Consider the following 16,505-nt stretch of genomic DNA (forward strand, 5'->3'; position numbering starts at 1 on the left):
AGTTATGAGCAGAGGTAAACTTCTGACTTTAACTGTTACCTTCGCTCAGTCTGAGCTCAGACTACCATAAGCTAGAAGGGGGGTCACATGCTCTAGGTCACATGACCCATTCTAGGTTAAAACTCATTTAACATATCTCAAATTAAGCTAATGCTAGGGTCAGAACTGACACAGGACTGCTTTAAATACTGAGCAAATTTCCTATAGTAGATGTAGTAAAAATAAGCTATTTTGTTTTGGAGGAACATGCAGCTTTTATGGCACAGAACAAATTTGTTTAGCTGCACTGCAGGAGCCTTGGTCTGAAAAATCTTTTTAGTTCTTTGAAAACTCTTGCTGTATTTAGCCAGGTTTATCCAACGTGAGTGCCCAAGTCTGCTTTCAAGTAAAATCATGCTGGATGTTTGTTGACCTACCTACTATGATACTAAAATGAATGATAAAGAATGTATTATATTTTTTAGACAAGCTCAAACATAATTGTTTTCTGAATTTAGTGTGGAGGAACTGAAATGCAGCCCTTGGCTCAAGGCTTGAAATGAACTGGAATGGCGATCCATGCCAGCCGTTATCTTCCAACATCTGTGCATAGCTCTGTTAAGGCTCTCGCGGCTGACTTAGATTAAATCCCTCCAAAAAAGATGCAGCAGACTGCCTTCCAAGAGAAATGGAGACCGTAATTAACTTAATTTTGTTGGATGCTAAAATATCACATTCGGGTTGAAAGTTTGGGTGTTCGTTTGTGTTGGCATGATGGTTATGAGCAGTAATTCTCAGCTTTAACTAGAACGTAGTTTGCTTTTTAGGAATGTTGTTTAAAAAAATGTTTTTTGTAAATTATTTGTAACAGTTATTTGTCATTACTGTTATGGTTGTTGCCATCCTCCTGGCCCAAGGCACCATCTTGATCTCCTTATAACTGTGTTGGCCTATCTATTCAGTAGCTTGAAGAGGCTATAGTAGCTCTGGGTCAATTTGCCTCTTTGCCAATTTATTTTTCATTTAAGTTAAAGCAGCACTGTGTAACTTTTAGCCACCAGGGGGCGCTATACCTGTAACTACCAGGTTAAAACAGTCTCCCTCCGTGTTTAAGAATCTGATAGCAGACCACTTTGGACCAGCAGACTGAGAAGTCATGGACAAGGCCGCCCCACTATATTAAATCATATAGAAAATATACCAGAAAACCAAATAATTTTTTTTTTAAAAATAAATAAAAAATGTTTACACATACATAATACATACATAATATATATATATAATATATATATATATAATATATAATATATATATATATATAATATACATATATATATATATAATATATATATATACCACATATATATATATTATAATATATACTATATTTATATAGAGAGAGAGAGAGAGAGATAGACAGAGAGAGATAGAGAAGAGAGAGAGAGAGAGATACAGAGATAGACACAGATAGACAGTAGATACATAGACAGATACATATATATATACATATACATATATATACATATACATATATATACACATATATACATATATACATATACATATACATATATATGTATATATATACATATATATATATATACACACACACACACATATATATATATATATATATATATATATATATATATATATATACACACACATTACAATCTGTTCTTTAATTTTGTTATGATCCTCGTTTGGTTAAATTAATTCCCATGAAATATAATCTTTGATCAAAACAACTTAACTCATAGTAACCTGTGAGTCATTTGACCACATTTTCTAACAGCTTATGAGTGGAATAGGAAGATTACTTTAAATGGTCAGCTGTCAAAGGGGTGTATTTCACCCCCCGGTGGCTTTTTTAAAGTCAATGCAACAGGCTGAACACATCAGGACAGGACACACAGACATGCACAAAAATGTAAAGATAGATTTCCAAAAATTAGGTGAGTTCTTTATGAAAGCAAACAGGCCAGTATGCTAATTTTCATATAGGGTTGTGTCTCTCTCCAGTTCACACTCCATAATAATCCCCCCTGGTTGGTTTCTATTGCAGAAACCTATGGGCTAGCAGTTAGTTTTTCTATATAACTGAAGCCAAAGAAAGTTGAATCCAAGAACATGCAAACATTGACCTAAAAAGCCTAAAGCAACGACATAGTTTCATATCTCAATATGTGGATTTATGTCTGCTGGAAACTCCGTTTACAAAAGGTCTAACAAATCCGCTTCAAAAACTGATATATTGGGCCATTCTGAGGGCAACATGGAGGTTAAAAACCCACATAAGAGTCTGAGGGGAGGTCTCTTTAAAGAAAGAAGCATTATAGGCCATTAGAGCCAGATGCCTTTCAGAGGACAAAGGACATATCTAGGAAATGCACAGAGACTGTGTTGTCCCGCGTGATGACACATGGATACTGGGGGAGTTTATGTCTTTAAAGGCGTTTGTGTCTTTGAACTTCAGTCACAGAAAGTAAGTAAGGAAATAAGTATGTAAACAAAAGGCAACAAGACTTATGGAAGGTAGAGTTTTAAATTCAAATAGCTCAACCTTCAGTCAGATTTACAATCTTTTCCTATGTTGATTGTTTGCAACAGATTTTTTTTTTTATTACTTTCCTTTAAATCATAGCTTGAATTTTTTTTTAATTCCTTAAATGACGCAGCAGACAGTCTGGGCTCTTAGTTATTTATACACATTTTCAAATAAAATCTCACGGTTTAACGGCATGATAAAATATAATGGATATAGGTGATTAAAAAGACATGGATGAAGTACAAAACAAATATTTATTCATTATTTTACAATATTTGAAGACACAACTTAAAATCCAACTTTTTTAGAAGATGGGGTCTTATTTCAAGTAATCAGCCGTTCTCATGCACAGATTTATGTCTTCTAGTATAAACCAACTTTATCTGTGACCCAAACCCCAGAATCACGGTGACCGTGGAGTATAAACAGAGCGGGGTAAAAATAAATAACAGTTTTATTATCTAGTACACACTTAAGCCTTTACAGTCATTCAATACTGTAGTTGTCTGTCATATAAAATACTAAAAAAGGTCAAATTTATCATGACCTTCTGTCTAAATATTTCTCCATTCATATGCAAAACCTTTTAAATAGACTTTTAGGGAAAACACTTTCCTAAAAAGGTATGAGGGATTGCAGCAAAAACCCATATACCCATTTTTTTGTAGCCATTCAATTAGTTTGACATTTTTCTATGATTTTTATGATATGACAGAACTTTGTGTATTTTTGTTTTATTTTACAAGAGCTAATTTCTTTTGTCCTCTATATGAGCTGAATCAGCCTGTCCTTGTTATACTGGGTGCATTGGGGGGATTTGCTACAAAGTGTAAATTTACAAATACGGCTTCTTTTAGATTAAAAATAGTTTTTATGTTTTCCACTGCAAGGAGAATTTGTGTCATGTGTAAAACAATGTTTTAGTCCTTACCTTTACAGCCTATTACCTTATGTAAGATGATGTATTTCTGTACTTTGAAAAAGTATTCAAATCCCTATTTTATCACACTCCAGCCAAAAAATGAAATGTATTTTATGTTGTAGACCAACATAGGAACAACATGCATTTTCATTCAAACCCCATTCACCAGCTTAGCACATCTGGAGAGTAAAATTGTTACCATTTTCTTTGCAAAACAGCTCAGTCAGACTGAATGGAGATTATCTGTTAATGTCCATTTTCCCATGAGGATCTAGGTCTGGGCTTTGACTAGGCCATTCTAACACATTGCAGCTCTGACTGAAGGTGAAGTGCTGTTCTGCTGGAAGGTGAAACTCCATGGATATCTGAAGACTTTTGCAGCTGCTATCAGGATTTCCTGTATTCAGCTTCATCCATTTTCCCCATCAACTGTAACCAGCTTCCCTGTTCTGCCAAAGGAAAGCATCCCTACAGCACGATGCTGCCATTACCATGTTTCACTGTGGGAATGCTGTGTTGAGGGTAATGCTCAGCAGTAGTTTTCTTCCACCCCCTACATAGTTTGTGGGCGACTCTGCAGCTCCTCTCAGCCTGTTGTCTAATTCTGTGAATAATGTTCTCCATTCCGAGCTGGTCACTTTAGATGGATCGCTATATACTAGTAGGTGCCATAATCTTACTTATATGTTCAGATCATCATACATTGAACAGTTCTGTGAGATTTTCAAACCTGGGATCCAGTTTTAGAACATAACCCTTTTTTAAAAGTCTCCAGAAGTTTCTCTTTCTGCTCTGTTTCTTGGTCTCAATGATGCTGTTTGTTCACTAATAATATCTAACAAACGTAGCTTTCACAGATGTATACAAATGCATGCAGTTTTATTTTTGTTTTTAAAATTAAAGCCAAATATTCTTTCATTATTATTCATAACAATGGGATACTTTCTGCTGGTCTATCCCATAAGATCCCAATAAAGTATTAAAGTTTGTGGCTGTAATGTGACAAAATGTTAAGAAATGTTCAAAGTTAGTGAACTCTACAGCAAATCCATTTTATTTGTAAAGCACATAGAAAACTATTACTTTAGCCAAACTGCTGTACAGTACTAAAACAGATTAACCAAGACACCAGTAATAATCATAATGATAATAATAAAATAGAAGAAAAAAAACAATAAAAGCAGAATAAAATATACTGTAAGTATTTTAAGTAAAATAAAAACTGAAATAACAACAAAACGTCACATGTGGAGTACCCCAAGGTTCAATCCTGGGACCCCTTCTATTCAATATCTCTATGATCCCACTAGCTGAGGATATGACGAGAAACAAGATTAGTTATTATCTTTGGACGTAAAGAAGAAGAACGGACTAGATTCAGCACGCAGCTTCAGCTATTACATCTACAAGCTAGTGATCAGGCCTGAACTCTGGCTGTAGTGATGAACTCAGACCTGAACCTTAAAGGACACATAAAGACAGTCACAAAGTCAGCCTTCTATCACCTGAAGAACATTTCCAGGATTAAAAGGACTGGTGTTCCAATGAGATCTAGAGAAACTCATCCATGCTTTTATCTTTAGTCGCAATGATTACTGCAACAGTGTCTTCACAGGTCTGCCCAAAGAAATCTATCAGACAGCTGCAGCTGATCCAGAACACTGCTGCTCACGTTCTAACTAAAACCAGGAAGATAGAGAACATCAGCCTGGTTCTAAAGTCCTTACACTGGCTTCCTGTAGCTCAGAGAATTAGACTTTAAAACACTTCTGTTAGTTTATAAATCACTGTTGTTGCTGTATCAACCCTCCAGACCACTCAGATCTCCTGGTTCTGGTCTACTCTGCATACCCAGAACCAGAACCAGAACAGAGAAGCAGCATTTAGTTCCTATGCTCCACTTATCTGGAACAAACCTCCAGAAAACTGTAAATCAGCCGAAACACTGAGTTCCTTTAAATCAAAACTGAAAACCCACCTGTTTGGAGCTGATTTTGGCCCATGTTAACAGGAACATTGACCAACATAGTTGATGTGCATTGATGTTTTCACACGATACAATTTTATCTTTGCTACTGGTCTCACAACCAGTGACCGTTTCAATGTGTTTATCATGTTTTCATGTTGTAAAGCACTTTGAACCGCCTTGCTGCTGAAATGTGTTACACAAATAAACTTGACTTGACAACAACAAACTAACGGTCAGTGCATCAAAAGTCTCTGAAACTCAGTGTCGCCTTGAGAGACACTTAAGCTGTGTCTCAATTCGCAGGCTGCGTCCTTCGAAGGACCCAGCCTACGCAGCCTTAGGAGGACCCAGCCATCGGAGGATCCTCAACCGTTGGTAAATGGGACAGTCTAGCCTTTGGAGCACTTCCTGGTTGCGACACGACGTCAAGCCCGGGAAAAACAGTGCAAGACGCAATAAAAATGGATATGTAATTTTTTTTTTTTTTTTTTTTTTTATTTGCTTGTTATTGGAGGAGGAGAGTCGGTTTAGACGGCTTCTGCGGCGGCAAAACCGGCGACAAATTTTCTCAGGCTGGGAGAGCGCAGTGGAGAGGTAACATTTACCTGCTATTATTTTCACCCAGGGACCTGCTAATGATCATAATATACCAGTTATTAAACAAACGCTTGTCAGCAGATTGACGAATATGTTTAAATATAAAATTTTATACTTATTTGTAAGACTTGATATAAGCTTATGTTTGTAACTTTAGTAATTTGAATTAATTAGTTAAATGTGTACAAACCCTGTAAATAATTGATTTAAATCACTACTTTCACTATCACTAAAAAAGTGCACAAAGCACCTCAGGAAATCTTATGGCAGGCGAGGCCACTAAGGATGGTAGCGGTGCATCCTCAGAATTTGGGGAAAAGGAGGACGCATTCGAAGGCTGCATTTTAAGCATCCTCAGAATTTTTGCCAAATGGGACAGCCTCCGCGCATCGTTGTGACGTCACTGGCCTTAAAATGCGTCCTTCGAAGGACGCAGCCTGCGAATTGAGACACAGTGTTAGAAGATTTAAAAGAGGCCTGTTTAATATTTCATGGTGACTTGTTCCATACCTTTGGAGCCACGACTAAAAAGGTTGACCTCCTCTGAGCTCCAGGCTAGTTTGTGGTGCGACCAACAGCTGATATAAGGGACCTTGGTGAATCATGAGGCTGAAGCCAGAGAGGCACGGAGGAGCTAGACCATTAACACATTTAGAAGCCATGAGAAGTATTTTAAAATAAACAATCTGCACTCAGGAAGCCGGTGGAGAGATGACAGAACAGGTTAGAAGACGAGCAGCAGCTTTCTCAACGAGCTGAAGCCGTGAAATAGAGGCCTGACTGCTCCCAACACAAAGGGAATTGAATAATCTGGCAGAGTTTGGTTTCATACTGGTTTCAGATGTGCACTACGCTAGGGCTGGGCGATAAATCGATTTAATCGATTAATTCAAATTTACAATTCTTTAAGATTTCATTTTTGGAAAATCTGGATTTTATTTTGCCAATACACTCATTGGGTTTCCATGAAGAGAACAGCATGTGATGCTGAATATATGTTTAGGCAAATGCATTGTCAAAATATTGTTAAGTAGAAACTTTTTTTTACCATAATACGAGGTACTTCATTTACTTATTTACTTTTTTTTTTTACTTAGTTTGAAGTTCACAAGTGCAGTGAAGCCTGTTCTTAGCTCAATGTGTAATACCACTAGCAGCAAATGTTTTGTTATATTTTCATTGTTTATAATGGCACGGCTGCCATCTTGTATGTTTCACAGCTTGTTTTTAGTTGCACTTTGAATTCAGGTCAACTCCCTGACAAAATGCTTGACATAAAAAGCAAGGTTTTAAAATAATTTCTTTTTATGAAACAAAAAGGAGGAAGCAATCGATTAATCGAATTTGGTATGATAAAATCGGAGATTTATTTTTTAATCCATATCGCCCAGCCCTACACCACGCTTTAACAGAACAAAAACTTTCGCTGCAAAACACAGCTGACCTGGTTTTTGTACCTGAAACCTGAAACCACGGTTCACCCCCCAAAAAAAACCCCACATAATATTTTTATTTTTTTTATTTTTTTTTGCTTACCTTGTGATTTAGCAAACTCATCGTTGAGACCTCCTGTGACCTCGGTGGCAACCAGGACGATGACGACAGTGCAGACCAGAGCAGTCCTCCATAGCTTTTCCATGGTTACTACAGTATTTGCTATAGTAACAGACTTCAGTGCAGTGGTCCTCGGGCCTCTGTCCCAACATGTCTCCTGCCCTGTCGGATGCCCCGTCGCCTAGCAGTGGGACAGCTGAGCGCTCTGTTGGGCCATGGCTGCAGGATGCTCGGTCAGGGAGAGTCTCTGCACCTGCAAGCGCGTCTGTCTGTCACTGAGCGATGGCGAAAGGCCTCATAGACGGAGAAAAAACACGTGACTGGACTTCTCCGGTGGGGCTCAAGCAGCACTGGGAGGTTATCGGCCCTCTCCGTAGCCCTGGGAAAGAGAAAATGTTTAAGAGGAAAGCCGGTAAAGTGAATGGCAGCGAGTGGTGAGTTAAATTTAGACTCAAAGAGGAGGGAGTCGAGGAAACTTAACAGCTACAGAGAGAGAGAGAGAGAGAGAAAGTAAGAGATCCCTCTGACCCATCCAGCCAACGCGCCTTCCGAGTGCGTATGCATTATTCTTAGCTTTAACGCTTTATCTTTTCAGCAGCTCTGTCCAGACACGTGCACCGGAAACGAGTGGTTACAAAAGAAGGCAGCACCCTGAATCCATAAACAGGGTATTATGTTGGAGCTTCTGGGGTAAAATTAGCTAATTTGAGAGAAGCAGCAGGATGCCATCACCGCCAGGCCGGCGGGCCTCTGATGTTCGGTTGTACGGCTGAGTGACTTGCTGGCGACCTGCCCGAAAGTCCTAATTAGACAGCATGTCGGAAGCTGATGGTATGGTTCACGCCTCCCACAGCGAGTGGTGTGGTAACTTTACTCTGACATCAAGTTTCCATGAGCGTGTCAATAGTCGTGCTAAGAGAAAATCTAACTTTATGCAAGACTGAGTGGCTTGTAAGACAACTATAACTTAAAGAAGTCCTTACTTTTCTTCGTGAATTTATCACTCTCTCAAATTGCTGTTTTTCCCTCTCTTCTTTACAACGTTGCTTCAGTTTCTTGGGGTTTGCTAAAATGTGTTTCACTGCAGCTTTCGTTAAGGTTTCAGAGTGGTTGAGGTCTGGCTGCACATTTGACTCAAAGATTCAGCATAAGAACGGGGCAGGTCTGTCTCCGACTGTCATCAACCATGCAGACCCAAACTCATACCTGAGGGGAATTTAAGGTAGGGTGGCCAGACGTGTCCGATTTCTGGGGACAGTCTCCGTTTTGGATGACCTGTCCCCCCGGCAGAAGCCAGCCAGAGTACCTGGAGAGAACCGACACATGCAGAGGGAGATCATGCAAACGCCACACAGACCCGTGACCTTTTACAACCCCTGCTGAGCAGCCTGTCTGAGAAATTTGGATCCTTTAAACATCCATCCATCCATTTTCTGACCCGCTTAATCCCTCATGGGGTCGCAGGAGTTGCTGGTGTCTATCTCCAGCGTTCACTGGGCGAGAGGCGGGGGTACACCCTGGACAGGTCGCCAGTCTCACTGCAAAAACGGAACTTAATATAAGTAAAATGTTCTTAAAATTAGTGTATTTGTCCTTGATTTGAGTAGGTAAATAAGAAGATTTGCCAATGGAATAAGATTTTTGCACTTAAAATGGGAACAACTCATCTCCATCATCTTATTTCAAGTGCAGGATGTCTAATTATCTTATTTTAGGGGTCAAAATACTCATTCCATTGGCAAAAAAAATCGTATTAACCTGTTCAAATCAAGGACAAATACACTAACTTTAAGAACATTTTACTTATTGTTAGATCCGTTTTTGCAGTGCTGTCGCAGGGCAACACATACTGTTTTTGAATTTTTGAATTTTGCCTTAAAAAGCTATCTTGAGCTTTGTTTATCTGTTCATTTCATCGTCCCTTTGCTGGACTTATCCAAGATTAATTTATAGTGGGACTTCGCTTTCCGCTAGACAGACCATTTCCCTGGACTTGAACGTTTATTTTTACTTACCAGAATCAGGAGTTACTTTTTAACCACTGCCCTTTGCTCGGACTTTTCTTTTTTTTTTTTTTTTTGCAGCTGACGGGGGCGATTTTTTTTATTTATTTATTTATTTTTAGCCAAGAAGCTAAACTCGTGCTATCACTTCGCGTAAAGACTGCCCAGCAAGTTGACTCCTGCCCCGGCCCACCTTCCTTCTCCGCTCCCTTTCGAGCCGTCTGGGGATTGAAGAGCGAGGGGAGACGCCACACTGGCCCCGGATGGCTGGCAGCTAACCAACTGCAGCCAAAGGTAATCAGAGGCAGATGGGAAACCTTTCGGTGACGATAGCGGAGGGAACAAGTTCCCTCCTAAAAAAAGGGGAAGGGAAAAAATAAAACTGTTACTTTAAGCCACGAGCGAGGGGGGGAATTGGTACAAAGGGATCTCCTGCTTTATGTCAGAGGTAATGTGCAGCAGATACAGAGAAAGCAGACTAATGGGGTCTTTGTGCTGTTGCAGCGTCCCGCAGAACAACTAAAGCTCCTTCTTTTCGTCCCCTCCCTCTGGCTTTTTTTTTTCTCAGTCATTTCCTGCAAAAAGAGCTAAACTCCCCTCCATTTTCATTACTTCTCCTCCCGTTCACAATTTATTGTGAGGTTATTAAACTCGGCTGCTCGATATCAAATGCTTTTCATTACCACTAACCCTCCTTTTGTTTATTTAAACCCAGAAGGGAGCGGGGAGGAAAGGAAGCCCCTTTGCGGTGACCCCCATAGCTTTTTTTAAAGCAAAGCCCCCTCAAAGTGATTTCACGAATATCCTGCACAACAGCCACCCGCGCGCACTTCCCTGCACCATTTTCGCCGGCGAAACATTACTCCGTTATGAAGCAGACCTAATTGAGATCGGGCTGTCATGCAGAGGTGACGGCGTTGTACATCTTCCTGCGGTCTGTTGTGCAAAACCTTCCCTCTGGGCTGTATCACTCTTGGTGAAATAAAAACGCATGTTTGTCAGCGGGCCAAGCGAGCGCCGACTCTCTACTCCATGTTTTGCTTGGATGAGCTGCGGAGAAAAAAAAAAAAAAAAAAAAGGAGCAGTACATCTGCAGGCCGTGGCCAAGGAGGGGGAAAGCGGCCCCGGGCTGCAGACGGGGGCCACACAGCCTCCAACGCTATCGCAGCTCACAGGACAGAAAAGAAAAGGCTTGTTGTTAGAATAAAAAATGATCAAATCCTGTGCCAAAAGCCCTGTGCGACGAAGCCAAAAGATCAGGATGATCATTTTCTTGGTGAGCAACGCGCGATGCTTTTTCAAGAGATGCACACCTAATGCTTTTTTTTTTTCTCCCCTTCAAATACTGCAGCTAATTATGATGTCCTTGTCTTTAACTGCTGCCAGGGAGAGCGGAGCTATCCGAAACCCCAGTACACTAATCAAAGCCATATGACCGGCTCAAAGTAAAGTCTGTGTGGAGCGAACAGATGCTAAGTGTCCCACAGCTAAGCTCCGAGAGCAGCACCCCCCCCCCCCCCCCCAAAAAAAACTGCCTCCACTTTGATCAGGGAGTAGCTCATGAATCAGCTTTAGGTTCAGTTTATTATTTCATTAAACTGGCAGTCGTTTCTAATAGGAGGAGGGAGGGGTTGGGGGGGTCAAATGGCTCGTTATGATTCTGCATTCATTTAGAAATATGGGGGTCTAGAATCAAGGGGACTCCGCGTAAAGAAAAAGAACAAATGAAAACACAACAGGTGACAGAAAGTACCGGCCGGGGCTGCGATTCAGACTAAACTCAAAGACAGAAAGAGAAAGAGGCCTGGCATTCCTTCGCAGATTTCCCCAAATAAACAGAGTGCAGATGAAAAGTGGGAACGTAAACAGGCGGGAGAGCCTCGGATGTGCTCCCCTCGCGCTGAAAATGTGCCTCTCGAGTCTGAAACAATATTTAGCGAGAGAGAGAGAGCGAGCGAGAGAGAGAGAGAGAGAGAGAGCTGACTCGACACAAAGCGGGCGAGCCAGAGGTGAAGAGATTAGGGCGCACAGATTGTAACAGAGGGTTTTCTTACTCTGCCTCTTAAATGCTTTATGGCAGCAGTCCAAATGCAGCAAATTTACACAAAATGACTGTTACAGAGTACAAAGAGAAGAGGAAACTCTTTGTGTTAGACAACAGTTTATTGGTGTTCACTATAAAATTGATTATACAAGTTGTCACCAATAAAACCTACCTAATATTTCAGATCTAATTGTGATCTTGATTGATACGGGACTGCAGATGCAAATTAGTTTATGCTGTAATCTGGTGCAGCACATCAAATATGTTGACATTCATGTTTGAGCTGCACATTGTCTCCTTTTAAATAATGTATATTAAAAAAAAACAATGATTATGCTGTCGGTAAAAGTTTTTTCTTTCTTCAGTAATCCACAAATTTATTGATATGCACCCTTCAGTGCCTTAAATATTACACTTTACCAAATATTAAACCCAAGCATTGCTTGTCCAATTGCTCTAATGTTCACGTTAAGATTTTAATGATGATTTGATAGAACATGCAGGCTTATGATCCAGTCGTGGTCACTTTTAGACTTAATTTAATCCCATCTATGAAAAAGTAAAGATTTAGTTAATCATTTAATGCCAACTGGCAATTAAAAGTTTGCGTATCTAAGGAAGCCAGGCCCCTTGCATCACATTATGGACCAAGTAGTGAACCATCCTGAGCAAGCATATGGCAACAGTGGGAAGGAATGTTTTAACAGAACGAAAGCTCAGCAGAACCAGGCTCAGACTGAGCGGCAGTAAATAAATAAACAGTATTAATGTCTTTCTGTTATGAGCTGACTGGCATTGTTGCCCTGCAGCAAGAAGGTCCCTTGGTTCAAATCCCAAGAGAAATGCTCCTGGAGTCGAGCGACAAGTAGGGAATGCGGAATATATTGCAAACGTATGTCTATCACAACATCGCACTATGCAGTATGAACACTGTGAATAATTTCCTGGACCGCAGTGAATGTTGGCTAATTATTCTATGATTTCAGTATCACTTGTTGAACCAAATGGATGAGTTGCACTGAGAGGTGCATGGCATACTCTTCTAAGTGTTGCACATCTGTAAGCCTGAACATGGGAAGAAGCATGCATGATCCGTGCACAGTGTAAAAGGTTGACTTTGTGTGATGACTACATTTTTTGCGCCATTAAAACTCGATTCGGTGCTTTTACTTTGCAACGGGCACAAACTGCAAGTTGCTCCCCCAGCCGGTGAAAGAGACAATGCCAGCCTTTAGTTGTGTACCTGATGGCAGCTGACAGCCACATCATCCACTGACCGGCAAAACTCTCTCTCACACACACACACACACACACACACACACACACACACACACACACACACACGACTGCCCTGTCATCAGCCACAGAGGCGATCACAGCCTACGTTTACTCCTGAGGAGAAGAGAGCTGTCTTAAGGAAACATGGATGGAGTCCAAAGCTTTGCACCTCTGGTTGGAGCTTATGAAACTAGAGAGTATGCAAAATGTTGAAATGTGACATGCAAAGCCTCAGCAGGAACAGTTCCTGCAGGGGCAGGAGAGGTAAGTGAACAGCATCATGCCGTTCCCCCCCTGATCTGAGCATGAAAGACGAGAAGAACAGAAGAGAGGCACATTCGGACTCACTGATCTTACCTCCCCCGTGTCTCCTTGCAGGAGCGTCCCCTTTGCAGAAGTGTCCCCTTTTGCAGGACTGTCCCCTGTGAGTCTGTCCTCTGTGTCCCCTGCAGCTGAGCGGAGAGGAGGCGGCGCCGGCGGCGGCAGACTAAACCTCAGCTCCTTTAACTTTGCAGAACCAGAAAGCTGGAAAAGAAAAAAAAAAGAAAAAAAAAAAACAGTGCTGTCAAGTTTCCCCACTGCAGAAACAGGAAACAATCACCAGTCCTTTCAGAATAAAAGGCCAAGTTCTGCGTCAAAGTGTAAACCTGAAATCTTACATGCAGATTATCTGTTAAAAATTTTAAACAACATTTAGAGCAGGAGTTAGAGTTTGAGTTTGCAGCATGGTAATGAACTGACATAACATTATGACCATGGACAGGCAGGGTCAGGCCCGTATTAAGACAATGTGGTGCCCCTGGGCACTATACCTCCAAGCCCCCCCCCCCCCCCCCCCCCCCCTTTACCCGTGCTGTCCCCCGGTCAAAAACATCACACATAATCAAGAGGATTTCTGTAATGTAATTTACTATTTACTAACTTACACAACTACATGTAGGCATATGAGCAGTGAGCAATATTCAAATATCTCATTTTAAAATATAGAAATCAAAAAAAAATCTTGATTTATTTATCATTTATTATTATTGTGACATCAGTGTTCACAAAACGAATAATGCATGGTCTTTCAACAATTTCAAGTAAATAATATAACAATTTATGAAAAATATATTTTTAAAGAATGTGTCATGTGGTAGTCACTAGTAAAGGAGATTCCCAACCAGGGGGGCAGCGCAAGCTTTAATGTCACAGAGAATGCCAACATGCTTTGCACGTATGAAAAATAATAATATACCAACATTACAAATTAAGGGAGGAATTAATTAGGCTTGTACCATCTGGTATGGGAGAATACCCGATTCTGATTGGCCGCAGGGTGTCTGTTATAAAGTGTTATTCCTGCCTGTTTTGAGAGTCAAGAAGAGTCTAAAACTTGACAAATATTGTTGAAAACAAATTTTGTCAATTAAAAGAACTGTATTTTACTTATTCTTTCAATATAAGCTATATCTTAAACTTTAAACGCACTCACTCTCAACAGGCAGATGTAGCATCGTCAACGAAATACTGTGGTCGAACTGAAAAAAGTATTTCATGGGTGCATCTTTCAGCAGAGGTTTGTTATATGACTTCAGTTAGTTTATCCAGAGCCTGACTCTCAAAAGAAGTGTGAGACCTAAGACATAAAAATCATATGTTGGGATGAACTTAAGAGTTTTCAGACTGATTCAAAGACAGAGAATAGATGGGATGTTGTCCAAAAAACAACGCCAGAGAATTTCAATACTGAAACATTATCCTAACTAAACAATAAAGGAATAATGTGTTCGTTTTTATTGACAACGACGTTATATTACCCTTAAAGATAAAATATTGTTTGTTCATGCAAATATAAGCAGATATAAGCATATATAAATATATGCAGAAACGTTTGCCATTGTGCGAGTCTGCATGTGGATATACACAACCTTGCACGCGAGTGTTACTGTGGGTGGTGCATAACTTTTGTTGAAGGAAAAAGGGGGCTCCACGGGAAAAGAGGCTGAAAAACAAAAAAGTTGGACTTGCTCAGAGCAATGGCAAAGTTCTGGACTTTCGCTGGGCCGCCCCCGGCAGCCATCAAGATCCAAACAGCCAGCCCATTTACCCAAATCATCCGAATCAGAATCAAGTGTATTGCCAAGTAGGTTAGCACTTACAAGGAATTTGACTTGTAAGTCAAATTCCCCAACAACTTAAATGTTGGGGAAACGCCTCACCACCTAACCATGCAAGTTATACAAATTGGTATCAGTGCTTTTATTTTGTAGGAACACCTCTGCCCCAAAGGTTTCACTCTCTCTGCGTTTGACAGACTTGTTTGAGTAGACTGCTGCTGCCTGGCTGCCAGACTTCAAGAAAGCAGCTGCAGCCTGAGACGGTGGAGGGGGTGGGTTGGCCGTGTGTGTGTGTGTGTGTGTGTGTGTGTGTGTGTGTGTGTGTGTGTGTGTGTGTGTGTGTGTGTGTGTGTGTGTGTGTGCTCATGTCCCCTGTCACTGGTTTGGGGGTGTGAACACTGCACATGTGCAGCAGTAAAGATGTATTTATGTTTCAAAACTGACTGATATAAAGTAAATATTAGCAGTGGAAGTTATATTTATACATCAAGGCCATCAGACCCATCAGACAGAAGTTACTTTTACTAGTTTGTAATTTCTCTGGGCTACTGGACGCTTGGTTACATTAAAACTTGTCTAATGCCACTTTTGTCCGACTCAAGCAGAAATCATGTTAAATTTACCAAAAATAAACAAAATCCCAACCTATAGCAGGTAAAACGAGCAAAGAAAATTAGTGAGTGGGTTTGATTTTATAAATACCAAGCTAAATAGTTGGTAATTAGGTTATGAGTTACTTAAAGACCATTTTTAAGTTTAAAGCAATTTCCTGTCAAATTAATAAAATAAATGACACACAAAAAGTATAGAAGGATTTTTATTGTACTTCTGCTTGGGGCCTCCAAACCATCAGGGGCCTCCCATAAATGTTTAAATTTTAACCTAGAAATAATAAATCTAATAATTTCATATTTGTTTATTGAAAATGAGAATACAATGTAATTTATTCTGATTTGGTTTCAGTATAGCTCTATTGAAAATATTTATTGCTTAACGTATATATATATTGAGTTAAAGTTACAATCAGATGCTCCCAGTTTAATCTTATGTTGTGTTTGAGCTCAGTTTGTTCATCTTAGCAAATAACATCTAAGTTTTCATGATTTCTTTTAAGTTCAGCCAATTAGACATGCCCCATTTCCCAGATTCTACCAAATTTGAACTGAAACACGGTTAGAAGTGGCAATTATTATGTTTTGACCTTTAACTAAAAGAAGGGCCCCATAGGAAATTCTGCTCAAGGCCCCATACAACCTTAGAGCAGCCCTGCTCTGAGATAATTACAACCCTAATTCTCAGCACGAAGGGGAAAAAGGCCAAATCTACAAAATATTGAACCTCTCGTCTTATGCACATCTGCCCAGAGGTGGCCAATAAAGAAATTCACCAATATAAAAAAGAAGCAATCTCCCCTAAGACTCGGTGATTAGGGGTGTGTTAAAGAAGCGGGGACTTACTCAGTTCAGAGAGAGCGTCACAGGTGGCAGTCGATCTAATGACTTATCTCTGTGC

The 16,505-nt window shown here is 40.2% G+C and overlaps 1 protein-coding gene across 3 annotated transcripts in view; it reads right to left on the reverse strand.

Annotated features, from left to right (window-relative positions):
• The window catches only part of adamts10 (ADAM metallopeptidase with thrombospondin type 1 motif, 10), a 73,555-nt gene extending 60,118 nt beyond the window's left edge, over positions 1-13,437 (reverse strand). For 2 of the 3 annotated variants that reach the window (XM_012881435.3, XM_012881433.3), the window contains exons 1-2: positions 13,252-13,436; positions 7,552-7,948 (exon numbers count right to left, since the gene is read on the reverse strand). In XM_012881435.3, coding sequence (XP_012736889.2) covers positions 7,552-7,654 — 103 coding nt within the window. In that variant the 5' untranslated portion in view covers positions 7,655-7,948; positions 13,252-13,436. Of the gene's footprint in view, positions 1-7,551; positions 7,949-13,251 lie in introns of all 3 variants that reach the window. The other variant, XM_021308030.2, reaches the window with a different exon arrangement.
• Between the last annotated feature and the right edge of the window lie 3,068 nt (positions 13,438-16,505).

This window comes from Fundulus heteroclitus, chromosome 9 (assembly GCF_011125445.2).
Source record: "Fundulus heteroclitus isolate FHET01 chromosome 9, MU-UCD_Fhet_4.1, whole genome shotgun sequence".
Classification (NCBI taxonomy): Eukaryota; Metazoa; Chordata; class Actinopteri; order Cyprinodontiformes; family Fundulidae; genus Fundulus; species Fundulus heteroclitus.